Source organism: Monodelphis domestica, chromosome 2 (assembly GCF_027887165.1).
Source record: "Monodelphis domestica isolate mMonDom1 chromosome 2, mMonDom1.pri, whole genome shotgun sequence".
Taxonomy (NCBI): Eukaryota; Metazoa; Chordata; class Mammalia; order Didelphimorphia; family Didelphidae; genus Monodelphis; species Monodelphis domestica.
This window is the reverse complement of record NC_077228.1, coordinates 72,377,704-72,404,160: the sequence shown is the minus strand read 5'-3', so window position 1 is coordinate 72,404,160 and position 26,457 is coordinate 72,377,704. Positions and strand designations below refer to the sequence as shown.

The 26,457-nt window shown below is 40.1% G+C and overlaps 1 protein-coding gene across 1 annotated transcript in view; it reads right to left on the bottom strand.

Moving 5' to 3' along the window:
• Positions 1–1,604: 1,604 nt before the first annotated feature.
• Positions 1,605–26,457, bottom strand: part of PAPPA2 (pappalysin 2) — a 451,060-nt gene continuing 426,207 nt past the window's right edge. Inside the window, exons 22-23 of the mRNA XM_001373611.4 lie at positions 11,798–11,896; positions 1,605–6,537 (exon numbers count right to left, since the gene is read on the bottom strand). Of these exons, the coding sequence (XP_001373648.2) occupies positions 6,463–6,537; positions 11,798–11,896 (174 nt within the window). The 3' untranslated portion in view covers positions 1,605–6,462. The remainder of the gene's footprint in view (positions 6,538–11,797; positions 11,897–26,457) is intronic.

The window sequence follows — 26,457 nt, the reverse complement described above, 5'->3', positions numbered from 1 at the left end:
TAGCCACATCTCCCATTCTTTATAAGATATCTCTTTCAGGATAACCCACTGGCACCTCAAATCCAACATGTCAAGAATGAAATTCCCAACTTTCCCCCAAAACTCTGCCCTTTCACTTAAATTTAATGTTCCTGTGTGTGGCACCACTTGTTTGCCCAAGTATGTAATCTTGAGGTTATCTTTGATTCTTTCTTCTTCACTTCCACTCTTTCTCCAACAATACCGTTTGAAGACATCTTATCTTCTCTGTTCTCAATACTACCCTTATTAGTCTTTTATTACCACTCATTGGACCTATGCTATTGTTTCCTTGTATCTTTCATGACTCTGCTCTTATCTGATCCAATCTCTCATTCATGACACTGCCAGAATGATCATCCATATAAATGAATTTAACATCTCTCTCATGCTAAAAATCCACACTGGCCCCATATTATCTGTTTGAGTAACATTCAGTCACTTTTCCCTGCTATGCAGGGTCTTCTACAATATAGCATTACATTCTCACTATACCCTTATCTCATATTTTACCACCCCCACCACATAATCTGTGGCTTACCCTAATTAAGTAATTCTCTTCTCCCCCAAATCCAAGCCAAAACCCTTACTACTTTCTCATTTCTCTATGGCTTTGTTCAAGGCTATTCCCTATGCCTGGTATGCTCATCTTCCTTAATGTAGTGAAGAACTTTCCATCCTTTAAAGTCCAGTTCAAATGCCACCTCCCACATCATCCCCTCAGTTGGTAAAGACCTTTCTTCTCAGACCTCATTGTAGTGTTTTCTTTGGTAACTCAAATGTACTTAGCTTATATAATTGTGTATTATTATTATTATTATTATTGTTATTATTATTTCTGTTAGTATCTTATCCCTTCCTCTATTAGATGTTACATTTTTTGGGGGGGCAGAGATTCAATTTAATATAAATTTTGTATCCTTTCAGAGCCTAGCACAGTGCAAGGCACTGTCTACAGTCTTTTTTTTTTTTTGCATATTATCACCCTCTGGTTGGTCTGTGAAAGAAGGAATTGTTTTTGCCTTTTATTTTTCTTTTGTATTCCTAAACCCTTAGCACAGAGCCTGAAACATCATAAGTATTTAACAGATGTTTGTTGACTTGATTTAATTTTTAACAAATTGCATTATTGCCAAAATTCTACTCAAGTTCTTTTCAACAGGTAGCATAGTATAGTAAAGAAAGTATAGGAAACAGAGTCAGAATGGTCTGGACTCAAGTCCCAACTGAGACACTGAGGAGGAATATAACCATAGCAAATTACTTAATCTTTCTTTGACTCAGTTTCCTCATCTATAAAATGATTGGGTTGGAAAGGGCCTCCAGGATCACTTCCAGTCCTACATCTTTGATCCTGTGACCCAGCATCAGCGACCCTTGAAATCTGAGGAAGAAATCCAGTAGAATCTCCTGGAAGATCCAAAGCACTATACCAGCATTTTACCACAAAACCTTACTCTGGATGAAGACTGATTTGTTGAATGAATTTCCATCAATGATGCCAAACCCTTTACTGAGTAGTCAGGGGAGAGAAGCAGGACTGGAGCAGTCAAGGGACTGGAGCAGAGAAATAGGCACCTGAGACATTTTATCTTTTATGTGTTGATTTTTTTAATGAACATATAATACAAAATAACTGGCTTTAGCAGTTTTACGATACAGTAGATCAGTTCCTTTCACTGTGTCCCCAATCACACCATTCTCAAGGGATTTGAACTGATGAGCCCAGTAACAATTTACAGGGTAGAAGGGGAAGAAGAGCCAAGTCAAATCCTTGGTAATGAAGAGAAGAATGTGTTCAAGAATGGTCCCCTTGTTTCATATGTAGCCCTTTCTTCTGTCTGTCTGTCTTTCAGTCTGTCTGACTCTCTCTCTCTCTCTCTCTCTCTCTCTCTCTCTCTTCTCACCCCTGCTACTATCTTGTTCAGAGGTAGCACCACGAAAGAGTTGATCAGACTTTTGGGTTATCTTAACACACCTTTAATTAATGTGTTTTTGGAACCAAGAATAAACAGCTAGACTTCTTCCTATAATAGACCATTAGATTTTTCATCTGCAGGTGCAAAGTGAGCAAAGACTGAGTAAATGCCATTATCCCCTAGGAATTCCCCTAGAGAAGGGCATAAAAATTCCTGACAGATAGTATTTGGATGGCTGAACTGTTAGAATATAGTTCCTCATGTCTCTTTCCTGCTTTTGTATCTTCAGTGCTTTAGCACACTGCCTAGCACATAGCAAGCACTTGTTACATGTTTAATGAATGATTAATTGATAAAAGTCCAGGGATCTCAGAGACAAAACCTGGAGGAAATTGTCATCTCCGAATGGCTAGAGTTGAATGATGACCCTGCCACCAGCTAGATCAGGGCTGGCCAGACTGAGTGGATGATGACGTGTGACCCCCATTACTTTTCTGACAACAAGAAATGGGTGCTCTTGCCTTCTTGCCATGATAAGTCATAGACAACATGAAACAAAATGTTTAAAAATAAAGAAGTCCAAACAAAAAATGCTATTTACTGTCAACTTCATGAGAAGGCAGGGCAAATACAGAGGCTAGCATGAATGAAGACTTCTTATTCTTGTTTGGGACTGCAACTATGCCTGGGCAGCTTTAATGGATATCATAACTCTCTGAACCCTATCTGGAACATTAGACAATTTATAAAAGCCCTAAGACTTTCCCAAGAAATTAGAATTCTCCCCATCTCCATGTTCCAACCCAAACCATGTTTCCACCATGTTCATTTGTATAATAATTAACTCATTCTTTCCAATGCTTTCCAAGAAAAGCTCACCAGCATTCTAAGAATCCAAGAGTCTGTTTCAGAGTCAGAAATATATTTGATTGATTTTCTGAAGCCTTGGGTGTACACAAGAATGCTTTATCAAAATTAGGTTAGAGTTTGTTTTTGTTTACTTTCTTTTGTTCTCATCCTACTGTATCTTCTAGGACAAAGGATCTTAATCTGGGGTCATTGCACTTTTTAAAACCATTTAAATAATTTTATTTCAAAATAATGGAATTGCTAGGTGGCACAGTAGATAGAGTTCCAGGCCTGGAGTCAAGAAGTCTTCCTGAGTTCAAATCTGGTCTCAGATATTCATTAGCTGTTTAGCCCTCGATAAGTCACTTTAACCCTGTTTGTCTCAGTTTCCTCAAAAAGGAAAGGGCAAACCACTATAGTACTTTTGCTAAGAAAACCTCAAATGGGGACACGACAACAATTGTAAACTTATGAATTTTATTTTATGCATTAAAATGCATTGTTCTGATGAAGAGGGGTCCATAGGCTTCATCAGGCTGCTAAAAGGGGTCTATGACACAAGGAAGCCCTGCTCTCTGAGATAATGTATGCTTCCCCTCCCTTTGCCTTTTCATTTTAGAATATGTGCTCTTCTGTATGTCAAAAATGGTGACTGAAAATAATGTTTAACATGACAGTTGATGAATGAACATTAATCCTTCTGTGAAAAAGCAAACTGTGCACTAGTGAGTAGCTAGTGGGCTAACATGTATATGCCATGCAATTTTTTCAGAAGAGTTCCAGAGTTCATCTTTCCTTCTTCTTCTTTTACACATTCAGGTTTTCAATGGAAAATGAAGGTAGTACAAGATGAACCTATAACCGATTAGTCTTTGCTTTCCCATGGTTACTGGTCCAAGGTGCTAAGGAGCAGTCACCATGCACCTACTAGAGGTTTATCCAATTACCAACGAGAAACACATATCTTTGGGAGTTTCTGAATGTGGGGAGGGCAAGGCAAGGACTCACATTTAAATCTACTTTATTGGCAGGCAGATCACAATCTCACTTGCTTTAAAATTAAATCATTGGGCCTTAAATGTCTAAAAATAAAAACTGTGGGTTTCATATTACTGAAATTCACCAATATCCCCACAGAGTGTCACCCTAACTCTATGAGTTTCTCCAGTTAGCTTAGTCTGTATCTACGGGTCACAGATTCTTCATGCAACATTTGATTTGGATTTCCTTTGGATTCTCTGGTTCATCTCTTCCTGCCAAAAGCAACCCCCTGGGTATGCTTCCAGGCTTGGCTTAGGTACTAAGTCACCTTGACTCATTTCTTCCTCCATCTCTCTCTCACCACCACCCCCCACCCCCAACTGGGGCCTCCTTTAACTCTAAAGCTGATAGATCTTTTCTGTTATTCTCAGTTTTTCTTCATCTTTATCAGTGACTTTCTACTCCTCGTCCCCCCACTTTCATTTCCAATATATATATATACATATATATGTATATATATATTAGTAAACTCTCCTCTAGATTAGAGGAGAGGTCTCCTGTGACAAAGACAAAAAGCAGAAGGCAGGGATGATAAGAGAGTGAATTCTTGGGGCTACACTAATGACCACTTAAGGTCTTTGGGAAATACTGCTTAAGTGACCAAGTAAGATTCATATTCAAGTTATACACACCAGGCAATTTCCATCCTACCCTGTCAGGTTTGGGAATGGAAAAAAACAAAAAGCCTCTGAATAATGCCTGTCAAGTGAGTCGTCTTAGAGTCAGAAGCAGTGAATGTTATCACTAGGAAACATGCCTTTAGCATCTCGTTCTGCTAAGCATCGGAATTGGGGATTTAAAGGAAAATCACGAATATAGAGAGATCATGGACAAGTCAGGGGAGCAATGGTTACTGAGCTAAAGAAACATGGGGCAATAGCATATGGAGAGGATCTATCACAAAATTTCTTAAGTCTAATTATTTTTTCAACTGGATTTCATGAACCAGATGGGATTCTTACATGTACAGGAATCCTCCATTATTTAGTTTGTCTAAATGGCCATCTTGCCAATCCATGAAAGAGGCTTCTTAAATACAGAATAATTGCATTTGGAAACTATAATTAAGGTTTTTGACATTGAAAGCAAGGGACTTCAATCTTTCACCTGCCCTAGAAAGAAAGAACAAAGATGACTCTAGCCTAGTTTCTGCTCCTTTCCTTCCAATGAAATATTCTTGAAATGGGAAAGTGACTTCTAGCATTTCTCAGTTGCCCATAAACTTCGGTCTCAATCCAGTCTCTGTCCTCATTCCTGTATCCTGATATCTATGTCTCGTTAGGTTTTCCTAAACCTCATACCCAAGATGACAGGACTGAAAATTTTTCTGGTTCACATATGCATCTGGACTAGGGTCACAGTCATGTGGCCACTAACCAGAGTTCCTATGAGTCCCCAAACCCTAGTTTTCTCCAGATGGCTCCATTGGGAGGGAGCATAGGGAGAGAGATTGAACTTGTGCTTTCCTTAGTAGAAGGTCCTGCAGGTTGGCACTCCTTATGCAATAGACAAGTCTAAGAGGGTTGTGTGAGAGTGTGAGTTGGCTGCTTCACAAAGCCACCATATGTCAGAGTTAGGACTTCAACCCACAAGTCAATTCTGTATTCACTACATCATGCCGCCTCTAGATGGCTCAATATTAGGGACATCAACCATCCAGGCAAAGCCTACTCTGTTGAATAGACACTGGAAGGGAGGGAGAATGATCCAGGTCTCTTGGTCTCCTTCCCACTAAGTTGTTATTCACCGAGTGTTTGTGTTGCTCAGCCCTGCTCCCAGGGCCCTTATCCAACATATCAAAAGATGGCTAGGATTGCAGTTATCACAGTCTCTCACTCCCTGTCCAGGCCCTACACCCAAGAAAGAAAGGATTAAAGGGCTATTGTCTGTTCTTACCCCTGGATTCCCAGCATTTGTTTTGGGACGTGTACTTTACAGCAGCATGTGTGTGACAAAGGGTACTTGTTTTTTACCTTAATAGACAGCAAAAAATATATAATATATTTCATATATTTATGTAAATTATGTAGTTTTGCTTAAATATTTGTAGAGAGTTCATGACTAACTTCATTACTGCTGAAGAAGCCTACAGAGCAGAAGAGAGGAAGCAAGACAGGTTAGAGAAGATGGAGCTGGCTAGATGGCAGACCATTTATGATAAGAAGGTACAAAGAGTCCCTGGCAGCTTCTCCTCTGGGATCTTGAGTTTGAGTTTATAAATCGGGTGTGGGTGGTGTGGTGTGGAGAGCAGGGGAGGAAGAGGAGAGTGTCAGAGATGAGAATGAGAGTGGAGCATGGTACAGGGGGACCTTGGTCCATCAAGTGTTTATCATGTCACTTGAATGAGGTCGTCCCCTTGATAATGATAATTTGCAATCACAAATGTCTTTTGCCATGCTTGGCACTTCAAGGCATTCTCTCACAGAGTATGTCTTCCTCTTCTCTCTCCTTGTTTCTTAAGTGCTCCTCCAGGAACCTCCTCCTTTCATCAACAGTCTTGGTCTTCAGAGCATTCTTTCCTTCAGACTTCCCTTCCTCTTCACCCACCCCACCTTCCTTAGCCATAGGGTCTCCCCCAGTGGGGCTGTCTCTGGTTCATAGACTCCTGGGCCAGCAGTGGGTCTTCTTGCCCCCTTTACTGATTTTCTTCTGCTTTGGGATCCCGGCAGGTGCATTCATCTTGCTCACAGTCCGCAGCAAATGGTATTACCTAAAGGAGATACAGAGACAACTGAGTCACACTGGAAATTGTGTACTTGGGAGTTTTTAATATTGTTCATATGTGGGGGAAACTAGATGGGGAAATGGATAGAGTACTAGGCCTGGAGTCAGAAAAACTCTGTCTTCCTGAGTTCAAGTCTGGCCCCAGGCACCTCATCTGTGATTCTGGGTAAGACTTATCTCTGTTTGACTGAGCCTCTCATCTCTTCTTGAGCTGGAGAAGGAAATATCCTTCCAGTATTTCTACCAAGAAAACCCCAAATGGGATATCCATCATCTCTCTCGATTGTCTTATGCCAGCAAATATTAGAAGCAGACAGGGTTTTTTTTTTTCCCCTCTTTGACTTTTGATTTCACCAACATAAAAAAAAAATTGCAGCTATAAAACCCATTCAACTGAAGACATGAAGCCTTCTAACTTACAATTGCTTTACCTGGGTTCTATACCTAGCATCTCTGACTTCATGGAGAGATTTCATTGGGTTTGTGAGCCTCAGTGGGAAAAAATAGCACAGCTTTATTTTCACTAACCTTCTAACTGAAATTTATGACTCCCTTAAATTCTTCAAGCATTCATTTATGAATAAACAGACAAACAAACAAACATAAGGCTGGGAGGTATTTTACTAGATTGCTAGAGGGGTCCATGACACCCCAAAATGAATAAGAATCTTTGTTTGAAAGAGTGACTGGCAGCACAGAGACATTAGGAGCCTTGAAAAGAACCACAAAACTAGAATATTCCACATTCTGCTTGAACCCAGGGCTTTGACTGTGAGATCAGCTCTTGGTCCACTATATCATGGTGAGGTAGATAAGGAACTCATTTTACAGATGAAGATAAAAGCTTAGAGGTGTCAATCCCACTGACGGAGGTTCACCCCAAGGTCAATGAGGTGAAAGTGAGGTGGTGGTATAGCAATGCTTTATTTAGAGGAAAAGAGGGGGCAAAGGGGGATGTAGAAGTGGCAGTGGAATGGTGGGAGAGGGAGGAAGGGAGAGTGAGGGGGTAGCCAGAGACCAGTGGATGGCTAGGGGCCTCTCCTGGAGTGGAGAAGAGGGAAATCTCTTATAGTGTGGTTGTCTGGAATGAGGTAACCTGTGTTGCCTCTAACAGTTCAAACAAGGTTACTTGTGCCCAGTTCATTGGATGTTTAATTCCATAATGTTTAGAGTTCTGAGCTTGTAGGTGGGAAAATTTGAGGAGAAATCTTTTCTATTAACCTTCCTTTGACTCAGTTTCCCCATGTAGAAATGGAGACATCATAAATGAACATCCTAATGCAAGCACCAACAACATGGAAATGGGTTCTGATCAAGGACACATGTAATACCCAGTGGAATTGTGCATCGGCTATGGGAGGGGTTGGGGAGGGGAGGGAGGGAAAGAAATATGATTTTTGCAACCCAGGAATAATGTCTGAAATTGACCAAATAAAATTAAAATAATAAAAAAAGAAATGGAGGTATTAGTCACATCTATTGCTCAGAGTTCTCACGAGGATCAAAATAGGTAGTATATGTAGAACACTTTGCAAACCTTAAGATGCCATATTAGTGTTATTTAGCAATAGTAGTAGTAGTAGTAGTAGTGGTGGTGGTGGTGGTGGTGGCAATAGGGGCAGTAGCTATTAATAGTAGTAATAGTAGAAGTAGAAGTAGTATTTCTGGAGGCAAGGTATTGTTATAGTCTTAGGAATCTTGATAGTTTTATAAGAAAATTATTCCATTTTTGGTTCCTTCATGGGGAATATCTGTCCTGTCTTCTCTAAAGGCTTCCTGAAAAGTTCCCTGTTCTGGTGAAACTCTAGGATTTCTCTACTATCTTGGAAATGACTAATCTCCTTCTTTATAGGTTTCCTCCCTTTCAGAGGTGGCCCAGAGCATATCTACAAGTCCATTAGACCACCCTTTCCCCAATACCTATACTTCTAGATTTTCTTTGCTGTCAACTTGTTGACAAGGATTTACTAAAGTCTTAGTCTCAGAAATATGCTAAGAACACAGAAATCTTGCCTTGTATTTGACCACCAAATAAAAGTTAGCTAGATCTGTAAGCAAGAGGAATTGATTCAGAGTATGAACATGATGATTATCCAAGTTCCCTAAAGAGAAGAATTGGTCCAGGGATGGTGCTGAGTGGGCTTGTTTTGATACTGCTCCCAACTTAAATTCATGTGCCTGGGGCAAAGTGGACTAAATGGTACACCAGGAGAAATAAGATCTCTTTCATATACAGGTTTAGGTGAAATGATATTCATAGTCATTAAATGAAGTAGCAGTGAAACCATGAGCAAGAGGATCTTACGATGAGGACAATGAAGGACTAATAGCAAATGGCCCTGACCCTGCCTGTTGCCTCCTTGGGTAACCAGGAATCCTTTAGGAAAATAGCATGGAGAGGAGGAGTGGTGGTCAGGTGAACTCTTTGATCAAGGACTTTCTCATTTTCAGTGAAGAAATCAATTTAGGTGGGTTTGACCTTGTATTTTAGATTTGCGAAAGGTGATGAGAAATGCTGGCACTGATCCTTCTTTAGCTAGTTTAGAAGCTAGGATGGCTGTTAGATGTTTTAGATGTAACACATTTATAGACTTTAGAACTAAAAGGGATTTGGATGTTACATGGTCTGACATTGTGTATTTGATTTGTTGTGGGCCAATGTGCAAAGAATGCAGTATAACTTCTTTGGCCAGTTACAAATGAACAAATTGCCCCAAAATCATCTTCCCTGTTATCCTCCTAGTCTGTCTCACCACCAGAGCTCTGCATTCCCTTCTGGCATTAAATCTATAGTGCTATGAACAGGAAGGGATATGACCAGAAAGGGCAAAATCTCCTTCATAATGTCCTGCCAGAAAGATTGTTCAAATAATCTGGTGGCCTTCATTACTCTTTGAGCCCCACTGCTCTCAGCTCATTCAGATCAGTGATTTCCAAAATGTGACCTACAAGAGCCTCCTAGTGTCCTCTGTGAAATGGTCTCCTGAATGAATAATTTACTTCTGTTATTTAATAAAACCAGATGCCATCTTATGGCTGTCTCAAAAGATATGACTTTCTTCTCATTTATCCTATAGAAGTTTGGGAGAGGTGGTGCTAAACTAGAGTGGGTATGGTGCATGAGTGAGTGGTCTATTGAGCCTTTTGATTTTGTTGTTGAAGAAGAACAATGTCTTCTAATAGAACTATCCTAAAGAACCCTTGAATCCTAAGACTCTCAGAATCCCCCCCCCCCTACCCCACCTCAGGGTTTCTTCTTTCTCCTGAATGTTAAAAGAAAATCCATGAGAAAAAAAAGAGACATCAGAGGCCATCTAAATAATCCCACTTATGTCTGAACAAGATTCTCCATGATAGCATACTTTACAAATGGACAGCAAGACTTTGAAGGGAAATCCATTAACTCAAAAAATGGCCCATCTTCCTAAGTTTTAGGAAGCTCCCCCCCTGCTTTTTTTAAGTCAGACTCTCTATCATTGTGATTTTTACCCATTCATTGATCATATGTCTGCTCTTTGAAGCCCAGGAATGCCTCATCCACATGATGGCCTTTTAAATTCTTGAAGAAAGTTATCATGGTGTTTCTCCTTGCTCTTCCTTTAGTCTATTCTCCTCCAGACTGAGAATCCTCGGTTTCTTTAACTGATTTTCAACAGAACATATTAAAGGAATCCTCCTTTATGATTATTATTCTCCTTGGAACACTCCCTATCTTATCAATGGCCTTTCTAAAGTAGGGGCCCCAAAATAGAACATAGTAGTCTAGATGTGGTCTGACCAGAGCAGAGTACAGTGGGATTATCACTTCTCTAGCCCTGGAGTCTATGCTTCTTTTAATACTAGGATTTTTTTTTTCATGTATATATGTGTAAATATTACAAAGGAAGGATATTTGAAGAAAGTAAGTAGTCTGTTTCTGGAAATCGGTTCCTGCCAAAAACTCAGATTGCTTTGTCTGATGGACAAGTGTATCATGACAATTTTTTTAACAGTTTAAACATTATTTTATTTGGTCATTTTCAAACATTATTCCTTGGAAACAAAGATCATTTTCTTTTCCTTCCCTCCACCCCCCACCCCTCCCATAGCCTATGCAGGATTCCACTGGGTATCATCACATGTGTCCTTGATTCAAACCCATTTCCATGTTGTTGGGATTTGTATTAGGGCGTTTATTTAGAGTCTCTCCTCAATTGTATTCTCTCAACCCCTGTAGTCAAACAGTTGCTTTTCCTTGGTGTTTTTACTTCCACAATTTGTCCTTTGCTTGTGGATAGTGTTTTTTCTCCTAGATCCCTGAATATTGTTCAGGGACATTGTATTGACACTAATGGAGAAGTCCATTACGTTCAATTATACCACAGTGTTTCAGTCTCTGTGTACAATGTTCCCCTGGTTCTGCTCCTCTCACTCTGCATCACTTCCTGGAGGTTGTTCCAGTCTCCATGGAATTCCTCCACCTTATTATTCCTTTGAGCACAATAGTATTCCATCACCAACAGATACCACAATTTGTTCAGCCATTCCCCAATTGAAGGGCATCCCCTCATTTTCCAATTTTTGGCCACCACAAAGAGCACAGCTATGAATATTCTTGTACATGTCTTTTTCCTTATTATCTCTTTGGGGTACAAGCCCAGCAGTGCTGTGGTTGGATCAAAGGGCAGACAGTCTTTTACTGCCCTTTGGGCATAGTTCTAAATTGCCCTCCACAATGGTTGGATCAATTCACAACTCTACCAGCAATGAATTAATGTCCTGACTTTGCCACACCCCCTCCAGCATTCATTACTTTTCTTTGCTGTCATGTTAGCCAATCTGCTAGGTGTGAGGTGATACCTCAGAGTTGTTTTGATTTGCATCTCTCTGATTATAAGAGATTTAGAGCACTTTTTCATGTGCTTATTAACAGTTTTGATTTCTTTGGCTGAAAACTGCCTGTTCATGTCCCTTGCCCACTTATCAATTGGAGAATGGCTTGATTATTTTATACAATTGATGTAGCTCTTTATAAATTTGAGTAATTAGACCTTTGTGAGAGGTTTTTGTTATGCAAATTGTTTCTCAATTTGTTGCTTCCCTTCTTATTTTGGTTACATTGGTTTTGTTTGTACAAAATCTTTTTCATTTGATGTAATCAAAATTGTTGATTTTACATTTTGTGACTCTTTCTATGTATCATGACACTTTTATCAAGGTTTGCTCTTATCCCTTGGGACCCCTGTGCTTGGGCTTTGTTCACCTACCTTCTTGGAAGAGAGGGTTGAAGAACAGCAGTCTCCACCATCATACTGACAGTAGGCTCGGTTGTTGATTGTATCGCACCACCCATCCGCTTGAAAAGGCTGGTGGAGAAAATGAAAAGTCAGTGTTTATGTAGGATCTCCTTCACTGATCTTGGTCAAGCCTAGGACTACACAGAAATAAATGGAGAATCTGTAGGGGGCAGGAAAGAATACTGGCCAAATCTCATAAAAAAAGAGGGGGGGGGGTTGTATCCGCTGATGGTGAACTATTTTAGTGGTTCCAGGGCCATTACACTATCGTGAATGACATCTCAGGGATGCTCAGTGTCCCTGGTAGCAGGCCAGTCTCTTTAGTTTCCTTAAGAGACCTATTCCTAGTTTGTACCTTTTCATAACTGTCTATAGACTGGCTTGTCCACAGGCGCTTAAAATGGCATAGGGAATGGATGTGAATTTTCACCTAATTTCCCCAAGTATCAGCATAGTCTCATGCCGAGAGGCTCAACTGATCAGGAGGCCAGAAGGAACCTGTGGTAGCTATACTTTAGCTCTAGGCTCTAAGCTCTGCCTGCAGCACCTACCACTGACTGGCATGCTGCCAATGAGACTTAGGGGGTGGGTCATTGGTCATTTCTTCTGCTTCCAGCCCAGCAAGAATAAGAGCATCCTTCACTACCCTTGGATCAGAAGACTAGTACTTAGAGATTAGGAACTTTCCAGAGGTCCTATGTAAATACAAGAGGGTGGCTATCCCAGAGTAACTTGTCATTGCATTTGGTGACCCCAATCCTGGGGCAGAAATGTTCACACATGTGCATCAGTCCTGTGCACACAGCGGTAAGACCACAGGATAATGGGGGAGCGAGCCAAACAGTTTCCATTTGCTCCTGTTACTGCTGCAAGTTAGCAGGAACCAAAATGGGAATCAGGCCCAGGCCAAACCAGAGTTAATGGAGTGTTTCATCCCAAAAGGGAACATATGATAAGAACAGCAACAAGTGGTTAAACAATAACTCAGTGGCCCATTGCCATGTATCTCAAGAGGAAAGGCCCTGGCAGGAAATATAGTCCCACAGCATCTTGGAGGACTTACCAGCCAGCCCACCTACTCAATAACATTGGCTCTCCTCCATTCTGAACTGATGCATTATTGCAAAGCCTCTAAAAAGCTCTCAAGTTTAATTGCTTAGGGCAGAGAATCTCAACTATTTTTGAGTCCTGAACCCCATTGGCAGTTTGCTGAAGTCTATGGATCTTTCAAAAACTAATGTTTTTAAATGTGGAAAATAAAATACAAAAGATATAAGGAACTAAATCTGTGGAAATAAAGAGTTATGACCTAGTTTTTAAGAATAAATTCATGGACATCAAGAATTCAAGTTTAGAGCTGTATAATAGACTGGAGCTTCCCAGATTATAACTCTGATTCTGAATTTTCATGGGCCAGTCACTTCCTCTCTCTCATTTATTCCCCAAATTTCTTCATTTGCTCAACTAAGATAATATCACCTATTTTAGAGGCTCATAAAGGTTACTAATAAATAAAAAACTAACAAAAGAACTTATCAAGTATATATGTAATGTATATTTATATATACACACATACATGTACATATGTGTGTATCTACATGTATTTATTTTCTATTATATATGTATGATAGATGCATATATTTATTTGACAAGAACCATTAGGTTTTGCCTGGACCAGACTTTTCAGTGATGTAGGGCTTCATCAATCTCATTTCAGATTTTCTTGGCAAAGACAATAGAGTGATTTGCCATTTCCTTCTCCAGCTAATTTTACAGATGAGGTAACCAAGTCAAACAGAGTAGTGACTTGCCTAGGATCATACACATCAGACACATTAAGTGTCTGAAGCCAGATTTAAAATCATGGAGATGAGTATTCCGTAGTCCAAGCCTGGTGCTGTTAAAAGTATATATAATTTGGATAGAGGGAAGGAAAGTAATACAGAGGGGAAAAACATATAAATATTGAATTTATTTAACATAGAAGGGATGAAGGAAAGGGAAATGGGAAAGGGTGAAATCTGAATTCTTTTACCCACTAAATAAACAATATCAGACTTACCCTAGCCTAAAACCTAAGTTATCTAAAAGCAAGTCCAACAGAGGATTGGTATGTCACAAAGAGTCCTTGGTGAGCCAGAAACAGGAATCGCAGGTATAATGTCCACAGATGGTCTCTTCCAAGTAGATATTCCACTCTTCAATCACTGTCCAGCAGAAGACTAAAGACTGACTCCACACCAGTCAATAGATATCAAAAAGGCCAGTATCTTGATGGATGGGTCTCAAGATGATTCACACATACACCTGTCTCCTTCCTCTCTCAGGTCCAGAGTGACAGCTAATCAACTGTCCCTAGGAAGTCTGACCCAACCAGGCTCAGGAAGATTCTGATCTCAAGCCTCTGTCCATCATTCCACTGCTACAGTTCACTATCCACTGCGACACAAAGCAGACTCTGTATAAGGTTTAGTGACCCTGCTTCTCTTTGAACTTGACCACCCTGAAGAGACCTTCTGGTGAGGAAGCTCCCTCTACCAATGCAGATTGGCAGAATCTCTGTAATTTATAGCTTTAGGGAACCACAATTCTAGCCATCATTATTTAAGCAAGGCTAAAGGGTCCTTAAATAACTAACCTGGGATGCATACCAATTTGCTGACCATTGAAATGCTGCTGATACCTCTGAGAGAGAATCTGACAGCTATTTAGCAGCTGTTCAGCAATGTCTGCTGGGAGTGGAAGGTTACACCATGTCCTCTTTTCACCACAAAAGAGAATCAAAGAATAACACAAATGGCCAGGATGTGAGTGTATCCTGAATACCTGGGGCTTATTGTTGTCTCCACGGAACCTAGAATGACAGCAAAATCAAGATTTCCATGTTATATGCATCCAGATAAGGACTTAGTGGGATGCTTAGGGGAACACCTGTGCACAGGACACTGCTGCAGGAAGATGCTAAAAAGAAGAACAATGCGGGTAGGCTTTCCTCTTCAACACTGTATCTTGTTATTTTTCCCCAGCTCTAGCTGACTCATTGAAAAACTAAATCCATCCCTGATTGCTTTTCTGTGTGAATGCCTATTTTAAAATGGCACAATAATACAAACACACTTCCCCTACATACATGCATATCATCTCCAGCATGAGGGGTTTAGGTTTTCTTCCATCTGCAAGAAGGAACTTGACAGTGAGGACTGCTAAATATTACAGTGAGTAACCAAGGGAAGCTGTGGACTCTCCTTCTCAGTAGTCTTTGAGAGGAGGACGGATTCTCATCTGGGAATCATTAAGCATGGTCTGCCTGGAAGAAAGGAGCATGGATAGGTGACCTCCTAGGTCCCTTCCAGTTCCATAATCCTATAGGGCTAAAATGATTTACAGACTACTTTTGTGCTTCTGTGAGGTCTTCTAGGAAGGGAAAGGGAGGGAAGAGGACAGAGAAATGGGGAAATCATTGGAAAGACCAGAATTTAATCTTACTCTATACCTATTAGAATTAATTGCTCCTCCCCCAACCTGCCAAAACTAACCACTCCACCCTAAACAAACAGAGTTGCCTATAGCAACATGTGCTGGGGAAACTTGACTGCTTGTATCCAAAGTTACAATGGAAAAAAATAGGAGGAGGGAAATGACTAATTGATCCAAAATCTTGAGAGTTTCTGAAGCCTGGATATAGTCTAGGAGTTTTTGTCTCAACAACTGAAAGGTGTCAGGCTTAGGATATGGGATATAGTGTTTGTTGAAATTGCCTACATGAATTTAGACATTCTTCTCCTAAAAGGAAGCTTTCCAAGCTCTGCCAAGGGAGGGTTTTTCCCCTTCACCATGAACACATATATTCATTTCTCTGTCTAATCTTTTATATCTAAAGAAACATCTCATTTATACAGCATCATCAGAAAATTCACCATCTGGATAACTGAAGCTTGCTTCTTCAATGGATAATTTTTTTTCCTTTTAACCATTTTGGTGGACATCTTTCTTTAAAAATAGATTCTACACATTCTTGTGCTCTAAATCAGAAGACGGAGAACATAATTTTAACTTTTTCAATGATCCAGAATCACAACTGAGAGTCTCAATGTGAATATAGTACTATGGAGAGACAGGAATAGAAAATTGAATTTGGGGTAGGAAGACCTGAATTCAAATTCTGATTTAGCCATCTACTTACCAACTGTGCAGTGACTCTTAGAAGTCATTTCATTTATTTGGTTTTTTTGGGTTTTTTTTCATTGTAAAATGAGGGTTTTGGACTTCTAAGGTCACTTCCAACTCTAAATCTATGATTCTCTGATCTTAATATATGGGTCCTGGCCAGTGAGCCTGTCCTGATGAGTATGTGTAGCAGACTTGGCTAAAGCCGTATACCAAAGTGGACTTCAGAGCACTCTTTTTCTGAAACTCATTCTAATCTGTTAACCCTGTTTGACTGGGTAGAGAGCTGGAGCTGCAACACACTCAAAAGTCTTTAATTGGGTCAAAATGGATCTCATAGTCTGGGTCTTTGCTGGCTTGCTGGCATTTAATAAGGAAGACAAGATGCTTTGGATCTCCAGACTGGGGCTATCATTGAATCTGAGAACACATGAGTCTGCTGTCTTTCAACATTTTTTTTTCTTGCCATCACTTCAAGGGTAGTGAATGTTATCTTGTGAGCCTCAGAATGCTAACATAACAAGCCATTGGAGTACAGGATCAGGAAGAAATGATGGGATTTTCCTGAAGCCAAGTGGTGAGAATTTAAATACCCTGTTAACTGCTTGAACCAAGCAGTAAGTTGTTGAAAGAGAGGACTTATCCAGCAGCTAAACCATATTTGGAAATATACTTAGTAGGACAACGTTATTTAGAAACTCCTTTAAGTATGAGCCCACTATCCCTAGGGACTGAGATGGTTTAGGGGAGAGTATTCTCCCGAGTGTTAGGAAAAATATTTATGCTTCTGTTCTTGCCCTGTCTTCACACACACACACACACACAATATATATGTATATATATGTATATATATGTATATCACAGTAATATCATTTTGTAAAATCTGAGATTAATTGGTTAAAGTAATTAGGACATTAATGATTGTTAATTAATAGTAGAAGAGGGAAATATGCTGAAATGGAAACTCCAGTTAGTGGCATTAGAGAAGAATAACCCCATCCATTTAGGGGTACATTATAAATCTGAAGATCAGATATAGCCATCCAAATTCTGTAAACCTATTTGTGCTTTTCTGGAGAAGAGGGTGGGGAGAAGCATGAGGACAGAACCTCATTGCTATAATGAAACTTCAGTATTTTCTATTTGCCCCCCAAACTTCTTTTATCTTTATAATGCTTTGTGTGTGTTTTTGTCTGTTATCACTGCACTTTGTTTCTTCCCTCACTGATACTCTGTTAGCTATGACTTCTTGCTGCTGTCAGAATGACTGTGTGTAGCAGCCTCCCCACCCTTCCAATTTATTGCTTCTCTTAGGCTATGGGTGGGAAATGAGATAAAAGCACTTCTCAGAAATATGTCTAAAGAAAAAAAAAAGAGTGTATAGAGGCCTGTGTGAGGACCTGGGAGGAGCTCTTCTATGAGGAAAGTACATGAGCCATAGAGTATGACATCTATTTTGGCTGCTCAAAGACCTGTTTTTCTCCCCTCCTCCTGGACCTCCCAACTCTGAGCTATGTTCCAGATAGTTAAGGTTGATGAATAAATGAACTTCTGATAAGGGAGTGGTTATTTTGTTAGGCATACAGGTATCTATTAAGGAAGCCCAACAGTCTATCTTCTTTGTATGAAACTGGGAACTATCCAGGGGCAGGGAGGGTCATCTTTTCTTTGTCATATGGTCAGATGACCAAAGCATCTTTTTGTGGGCACATGCTGAAAGCTGAAAGCATGGCAACCAAAGTTGCCTGGACCATGGGCATGCTTGTAAGGTTGCATCTATATTCTTCATACACCAAAGCACTCCAGAGAAGAGAGCATCCAGGGATAGAAATCGAGTGTCAGAAGGAAAGGAGAGGTCCAGAAGCTTTCTCTAGGTTCATAAAGGGGAAGGGAAATTATTTTACTCTGGACAGAGAAAAGAGTAGTTGTGTCCTGGCCTATTAAATGTAAAGCCTTCTGTGTGGGCTAAATATCTGATGACCAGCTGAACAAATGGATTAATAAAAATCCCCCATTTCCCATCAACTTCCAGTGGATGTCCTGCTAAGTTAAGGAGCAAAGTTTATGAATTCCCTGCCCCCCCCAAGAAAGGTAAGAAAGTAAAAAAAAGATCAACAGAGCAAGAGACAAACCAAGAGATATGTTGAATTTGAGATGCCTTCGGAATATGCAGTTTGGAATATCCAAGAGACAGGCGAGGATGTGGGACTGGCAGTAAGGAGAAAGTGAGCCGTCTCTGTAGATGTGGGGTAATCTACATAGAGGTAATAATTGACCCTACCTAGGAGTTGATGATATCATCAAGTGATATGATATAGATCAAAAAGAGGGGAGAATCCAAGACAGAGCCTTGGGATATACTCATGGTGAATATAACATAAATGAAGATTTTGTACTAAAGGCTGAAAAGGAGCAGTTATAGAGGAAAGAGGAGAAAAAGGATGAAATGAAGAGAAAGAAGAGGGAAGAGTGGGAGGGAGGGAGAGAGAGAGAGAGAGAGAGAGAGAGAGAGAGAGAGAGAGAGAGAGAGAGAGAGAGAGAGAGAGAAGGAGAGAGAGAGAGAGAGGGAGAGGGGGAAACGTTAGCTAAACCTCAAATTGAAAAGTCTTAGAGTTTTCACTGGATATGTATGGATGTGCTTTTCCTTTCTTCTCCCTGAAAAACCCACTCATCTTTTCCCTTTTCTTATGTTTTCTCTCTTATGTTTCATGGGATAGTCATGGACATATAGCAGGGAACTTCTAGCCTGGAAGATGACTGATTCTTGCAAGGTAAAGCACATGATTAGACTCTGCTCCTCTTATTATGAAGTATTTGAAGCCTGGAGAAGAAGGTGATAATCTAATCAAAAAGTTGATATATGACTAATGCCTGATTACTGTTTTTCTTCTGCCTTTCCTAAGTCACCTCCCAACAAAACCTCACAGTCAGTCAGTCCTTTGGATGACTAATCACAGTCACATCTGTTTCTTTGTATTGTTTAGGCTGCATCTGTCTGGCCAAATAGAACCTTTTTTTTTTTTTCCAAGGCAGCTGTGGTGCAGGCACCCAGTGAAATCTTTGTAGCAACTGGAAAAAGTGTGTAAAAATATAAGTACATATGTATACATATATGTAAACATATATCCATATTTATGCATGTGTGTGTGCTTAAGTGTCTGTATATACTCTTTAACATTCTGCTTCACTGCTTAATGATCTTTGACCTACTTATTATTTTCCTAACTTCATGTGTTGGAAGAATTCACTAACTTTTATCATTCAGCCTGTTTGAGCCCTCTTGTGACCCTCTTTGGAATGCAAAATCCAGACTCTCTTAGGATCATAGAACTTAAACTGGAAGGGAAATTTAGGGGTTATCTAGTCCAATCTCTCTTACTCAAGCATTCTGCATTCCTGGGGGACTAAGTTCTTCTTGTTTCCTTCTGTACTATCATGAAATTATAAGATGGATAAGTTTAGGAATCAGTCTAATTCCCTCATTTACACATAAGGAAACTGAGGCCCACAGAGTTGAAGTGAACTTGCTCAGATTCACACAAATAGTCCATAGCAGAGGTAGTATTAGAACCAAGTCTTCTAATTCCTACTCTATTATCTCGTGTCCCACTATACACTACTACTATCAAGTGGCTTAACTACCATGCTTAATGTAGATGCCAGAATGCACATTCCTTGGGCATGCACACAAGGAAGGTTTCAGCTCAGGAAGCATTAATCCTCAAATCAATCAAATGATGAAGAATGAACAAAACTGCAAGGAAAGGGGTACAAAGCCACCCCCTTCCCAATGGCTTTTTCTAATACCCCAGAAATTAACTGAAGACCTAATCTGGAAAAGCCACTGAATGTCAAAGGATTTAGTGTTTAACTTGACCCCTTAGTTGTCCCATGAGGTTGAAGCATGCAGAAGGAGTAGCCTTGGCACTGGGGCATTGAGGCCCCAGCCACAGCTGTGCGTGTCTGAAAGAAGAGAACAGCTGTTTTTAGGCAGAGGGAGCCTGAAGCCAGGTGGCTGAATTGGTTCTGTATCTCATTTCCATCATCAGAAGGAAAATGAGAAAGAGAATCAGCCTGTTCCTCCGTGCCTGGACCTTGGAGCTCAGAGGAATGTGTATACATAGGGGTAGCCTGCCCTGACTTGGTTGGTTTCTCCAAATGAGATGTTGTGGCTTTGGGAAAAATCCTCCTAGGGATGATCTGAGTTTAAGTGACTGCACACATCTTTTGTTGAACTGGACGCTTCCACTACTGGTGGTTAAGGGACAACCCCTGCAAAGGTGGAAGTAGAAGCTGAGAAGCCCTTCTTCCAGAATGGGAAAACTGACAATCTTCCTGTCTTTCAATCTCTTTCATGTCCAGGTCTCTCTCTTTTTACCCTTGATATACCAATCAGTGCTAATAAAAGGCATTCATTGAATCTCTGCTAATGCATCAGGCTACATCATTGTTGTAGAGTTTATTCAGTGTTCTGAGTATTTTCTGTATAAGATTCAAACTCAAGTCCTCCTGACTCCAAGGCCAAAAGTACCTACAGGACCACCTAGCTGCCTCTTCTGTAGAATCAGGGGCACATTAGATGCCCTGTGAGGTACTTTGAAGCTATAAATGGATGATTCTTTGATATATGCTCTTATCAAAAGGAAGTAGGCCAGAGGCAGAGAGTTTGAGCACAATAGTGGTATCTCTAAGGTATTAAAAGGACCAGAGAAAGATGTTCAGCACAATGGATAAAAACTACAAGGAAGAATAATGAAAAGGCTTGGATGACAATTACAAAAGATGAAAAAGCTGCTAGTTACAGCAGTGGTACATCCAATATTGAGCCCACAAGGCCACCAAATTTTTGAAACGTGAAGGAATAAAATCTAAGAGTAGGATATCTGATGCAGGGAGGGGGGACTGGTATAGACACAGAAGTTAGTGGGGACATAGAGTTGGAGAAGAAAGAAATGGTAAAAGAGAGAGATGGGTAGGATACTCTCACTAGGCTCTAAGGTCTAAGCTCTAAGACAGTCTTGAATGGAAGAGTCCCTCTTCTTGTTCCCTACCACCTGCATAACTAGTATTGCACACTAAGACATCTTTAACTACTATATGATTCCCACTGAACCAGACACATTGGGGAACTATTCTTCCCATCTTAAATCTAATCCAAGATTTGCCTTTTCTCTCTTAAGAGCTCTATTATTTGCTACCTCTCTGTGAATTTAGGCAAGTCATGTGAAGACCAAGAGGCACAGATGATGTCAGGAGGCAGCCCTAACTAAAATTTCAGGATGAAAGAAGTGCTTCTTTCATCACCAACACTGCTCTTACACAGGACCAGATATTCATAGATCCAGAGCTGGAAGGACCTGGAGGGACCATCTTGTCCAACCCCCTCATTTTTCAGATCAGGAAAATGAGAGTCAGAAAGCCTTTGTTCAAGGTCACACAGAGAGTAAGCATCAGAGGTGGTATTTGAATATAGATCTTCTGATGGGAAGAGAAAAGCAAACAAACAAAAACCTTGGGGAACAATAAGTTCCATAACATTGAATCTCAACAGCATGAGGCCACCCAAGGCTGTCCCAGGCCACTTGGGTCTTTTTATACTAGAAAGATATAATGCTTTGTGTAGCTTCCCTTCAGGGGAGCCTAGGAAGGTTCATCTAGGAAGGAGGGAAGAGGGAAAAAGACCCAAATTATCCTTTTCTCCCAACCTTCCTTTAGTTCAGACCAAGCTCAAAATGAAAATGGCCAAGGTCCTTTCCTACCCAAGGTAAATACTTTTAAGTTTCAAAAGCCCCCAAAGTGTGATTTATTATCAACATGGTCTTTTAAACTCAGTTAACAAAGGAGCACAAATGGATGGGGTTGGGGTGGTATTTGAAACAAGAAGTCAAATGGAGCCTGCCTTTTACCAATATAACCCTGGGTTGTATCCCTTTCCATCTACCTGGCTGAGTCCTTCATCACCCATTATAGTCAGTTCACTGTGTCAGTACCTTTATCTTTTCCTCTGCTTCCCCTTACTTCTGTGAAGGAGGCAGTGATAATCTAATGCATTCTCTTTATCCTTTAGAGTTCAAGGGCAAGGTAATTGATTTTCTGTCGTACCCAGAGTAGTCTAAACTTTTAAAGAACATTTAAAAAATGTTATTTGTTTGTTACATTAAAATTCCCAGGTATCTACCTCCTTCCTTCCACTCCCCACACTAGAAGAGGCACCATTTGATAATGCTAAAGCTTACAGTAGCAACATCTCATTGGAATATAAGGGCTCTCCATAATGCTTTGGAGTCAAGTGGGAATAGCCCATGCCTTCTCAAGGATATCAGAAGTTTCATTTTTCAGTTGTCTCTTAGCACTAAACTATGAAATTCCAGTGAGGGCAAAGAGGGTCAGGCACAGGATAGTTTTAGAGGAAAGAGAGGAAAAGATAGAAAATCGACATATTCTTTATAATGGATGCACTGTAAGAAAATTCTAAGCAAGTCTATCTTTTGGAAAGAACATTGATGGAATGAATCCAAACATAAAGGATTTAGCATTGTGCCATGATGAAGGAAGCTGTAGTTCAATGAAAAGAGGTTTGACTTCAAAGTCAGAAGATCTGGCCTTCTTATTTGCCATTTATGTGTGACTTTAGGCAAGTCATTTACTCATCCTTGGTGCCAATCTTCATATCTGCAAAATGAATGAGTTATATTGGATAAACTTAAATATCCCTTATAACTCTGGATAAGGGATGGATGGATGACATATCCCTTTGCAAAAGGAGCATGAGCCTCTAATATCTCAGGATCCTACTTAATGTTGACTTTTGGGGAATATATCAGGTATTCAGAGGAAGAAAGATTGTACTGTAACATTACTGTGTATCTGTACAAAAAGTAGGATGAAAAATCCAGTAATAGAACAGCAGAGAGAATTTATTCTGATAGGCACTGCTGACATAAAACTAATATAGGAAAAGAAGATGAATTAATTAAAAAAAAACAGGCCCAACTTTCCACTTCTACACATGGTTTCTTCATTTGCTTCAGGTTATACAAAGCTTTAGTACTTCCTATTTTCCTCAGAGATTTAAGGTGGTAGAAAAGTACTAAGTATGACTTTCTGGGTCCTGCTTCTAATAATGCTTTGTGGTTTTCAGCAAGTCACTTGCATGGGTAATTCTCTAAGACAAATAGTTACAAAGGAGTTGCTGAAGCTTCATCAAAGCAGAGTTTCCATACTGGAACTTTCCCAAGCAAGTTTAAAACATTCACTTCCCCTCCTCCTACAAGACAAAGAAAAGCCACCACTTCCAACATTATATAGAGGTGCTTGATCCCTTGTATGTCATTAGTTAGATAATTTCAAGACCTGACCTTGGATTGGGAGCTGGAAATTACTTTAGAATGTGGTAGAGGCATGGAGAGAGAGAGAGAACTTGTAAGCCAAGATGCAAGAAAACAAGCTGGGGACGTGACCTGTCAATCAAGAAGAATCCTCTCTCTCTCCATGCCTCTACCACAAGAGCCTCTCTAGTCCAATCCTCTCTTTTTACAGAGAAGCAAAAAGACCTAGAGATCAAATGACTTACACACAAGGGGAATGCCAAATATATAAAGCTGGAAAACTGTTAATATTACTGTTCCTATTCCTGATAAATCTTTCCCACTGCTTGTCAACACTAATACAAGAAGAATCTTGTCAAATTGGTGAATGATCTCTTCATTGCCAAAGCTAGTGGTCTTTTCTTAATCTTCATCCATTCAGTCTCTGTGGCCTTTGAGACTTTCAACCACCCTTTTTCTCCTGGTTATTCTCTTCTTTCTAGTTTTGAGTGACGTTGGCCTCTCTTAGTTTGATCTCTCCTTAGCATTCTTTGTTGATATCTCCATTTCTTCCCATTTCAATCCACTTTTCAATAAGGTGCTAAAGAAATTCAGGTCTGACCATGGCATCTATCTATAACTATAGAAGAGTGGCTCCTCAGTTTTGCACTTAAAATCTTTATCAACATGGCCCCTTTCTATATTTCCAAGCTTTTCACATTTTCCACCCTTCTACATACCCAAGATATAGCTATATTAGCCTACTTGCTGTTCCTCACAAGATGCTCCCTTTTCCTGTCTTTTCCTTGACTGTCCCCCATGCCTAGAATGTTTTTCCTCTTCACCTTTGCCTCCTGGTTTGCCTGGCTTCAAGACTCAGTTTAAAGCTCAATATCTGGAGATCTTTATCTCTCTGCTCCTTCCTCCATATTGTGAGTGTCTTCCCTCTGAGATTATCTGCAATTCATCCAGGCTATATCCTCTGGGTACGGTTATTTCCATGTTGTTTCCCTCATTAATATGTGAGTTTCTTGAGGACAAGAACTTTTTTGCCTCCTTTGTACCCCCCAGCATTTAGTCCAATGCCTGATATATCATGGATTCTTCATAAATAACTGTTCACTGACTGAATGGATGAAATTATGGAGTATAAATTTAATGAAGTATATTTTTTCCACAAGAATTTATAAAAAAGATGGTTTTGAGGAAACCAGGATGGCTTTTCTGATCTGATGAAGAGTGAAATGAGTAAAAGTAGACCAATTAATGTGATAACTACAGAACACTAAAAAAAAAAATTGTAAAGAAAAACAACTTTAAAAGATCCAAGAACTCTGAACATTGCAATGCCCAGATATACCTCTAGAGGACTGATGCCTGAGAGAAAAATAGGATATCCAAGATGTTTAAATTTGGGGACAGAGCAGGATATTGCTTTGCTTTGCTGGATTATGCTTTTTGTTGCAAATTATTTGCTTAATTTTTTAAAATGGGGTGGGGGTATTGAGAGGTAATGGGATACTAGCAATAGTAAGGCCAGGAAAAGAGGGGAAAATGAATAAAAGGCCATTAAAATGTCTTGGAAAATGTATGAAAGAAAACAGGAGACAGAGAAGCAGGGCAACCAACAAGAATATGTTTAATTTAATATATTCTTAAAACATCAGCTATACATAATAGATTCTTAGTTTCATGTACAATCTCTTTTTTTCTCTCCCATATATGGAGGTTTTCATATTTGTTGATGTTTTTCAAGTTTAGGATAACCAAAATTTTTCTTTAAATTAAATCTCGGAGTTAAGGAAGCTGGGTGCATCAAAGCTAAAATCGAAGATTCCTAGGAGTCTGCATACAGTGTTCTGAGGGACTGTAGAGACCATAAAGGTCCACTATACATCACTTTACAGATGTGGAAGCTGAGGCCCAGAAAGGTTAAATGATTTCCCCCAGATAATAAAGATTGTAAGAAGAACAGGGACTTGGGTTCTCTGAGTCCTTTCCACTGTAAGATGCTGCCCCCAGAAATAAGGCAGTAAGGACCTTGGAATGAGACTGGGGAGAAAAAGGACTCTCCTCAAAGCAGTGGGAGTGATCTGGGGTGTCTTAGCATCTGACAAATTCCAAACCATCACAGACACCTTCCCCCAACACAGCAGCAGAAGAAAACAGGAAGATGAAGAAACTCACTGTGACTTGTGTTCAGCCAAAAATAACCTTTCAACAGCCCCTTTCATTTCGTTCCTAATAAAGATTCATGGCAGCTCATAGATGCTCCCCCTCATCCACACATATAGGCAGCTGATGCTCTAACATCTAGCATAGAAACTCAAGCTGAAAAGTCGGTGGCCACCCATATTAACCTGTCCAGAGACAAAGATAACGCTTTTCTCTGGCTGCCCAGGGTTTGCTGATAACATGCTAAATTGGCAGGACCCTGCTGGGGCTAGTCCTGCTGGCAAGATGGGCAGCAACTGGAATACCAATATACAAACTCCATTTCTGAGTTCTCATTTTCACATCAAGTTTTAGAAGATAAAATGCTTTGGATTTGGATCCTGGAAGATCTAGACCCAAATCCAGCCTCTAACATGTATTAGGTGTGAAGGTACAGGCAAACACCACTACTGTGCCAATCCTTGGACAACTCCTTAACTCTCTAGGTTAAAAATGAGTTGTAATCAGCAAGGATGAAGGGAGCTTCCATATGAGGAGTTCCCATAAGAACAAATCTTAGGCACACTGACACTCACAAACCAAAGACCTAGTTTATGATGGGCTAATGAGATCAGTCTCCCCCACCTCAGCCTACCCCCCCAGAAACCTAACCAACCAAAAGAAAAGAAAATCGTAAAGATGTATACACTGAAGTCCTACCACTTCACAGGTGACCAGATTCTAGGAGAAAAGGATCCACATTGAGACAAACCCAGGCTCCCCTTCCTTGGACATTTCTCAAACAGTATCTATCCTGAGGGGACTTGGGGAGAGTGCCATGGCTGGCTAATAACAACAGCAACAGCAAATGGCATTTGCATAACATTTTAAAGTTTGTTAAACATTTTATATTCTTTAGCTCATCATCATCCTAGGTAACACATGTATGACATCTAGCTGCCAGTAACTATGTTAAGCAATTCACATTTATGATCTCATTTT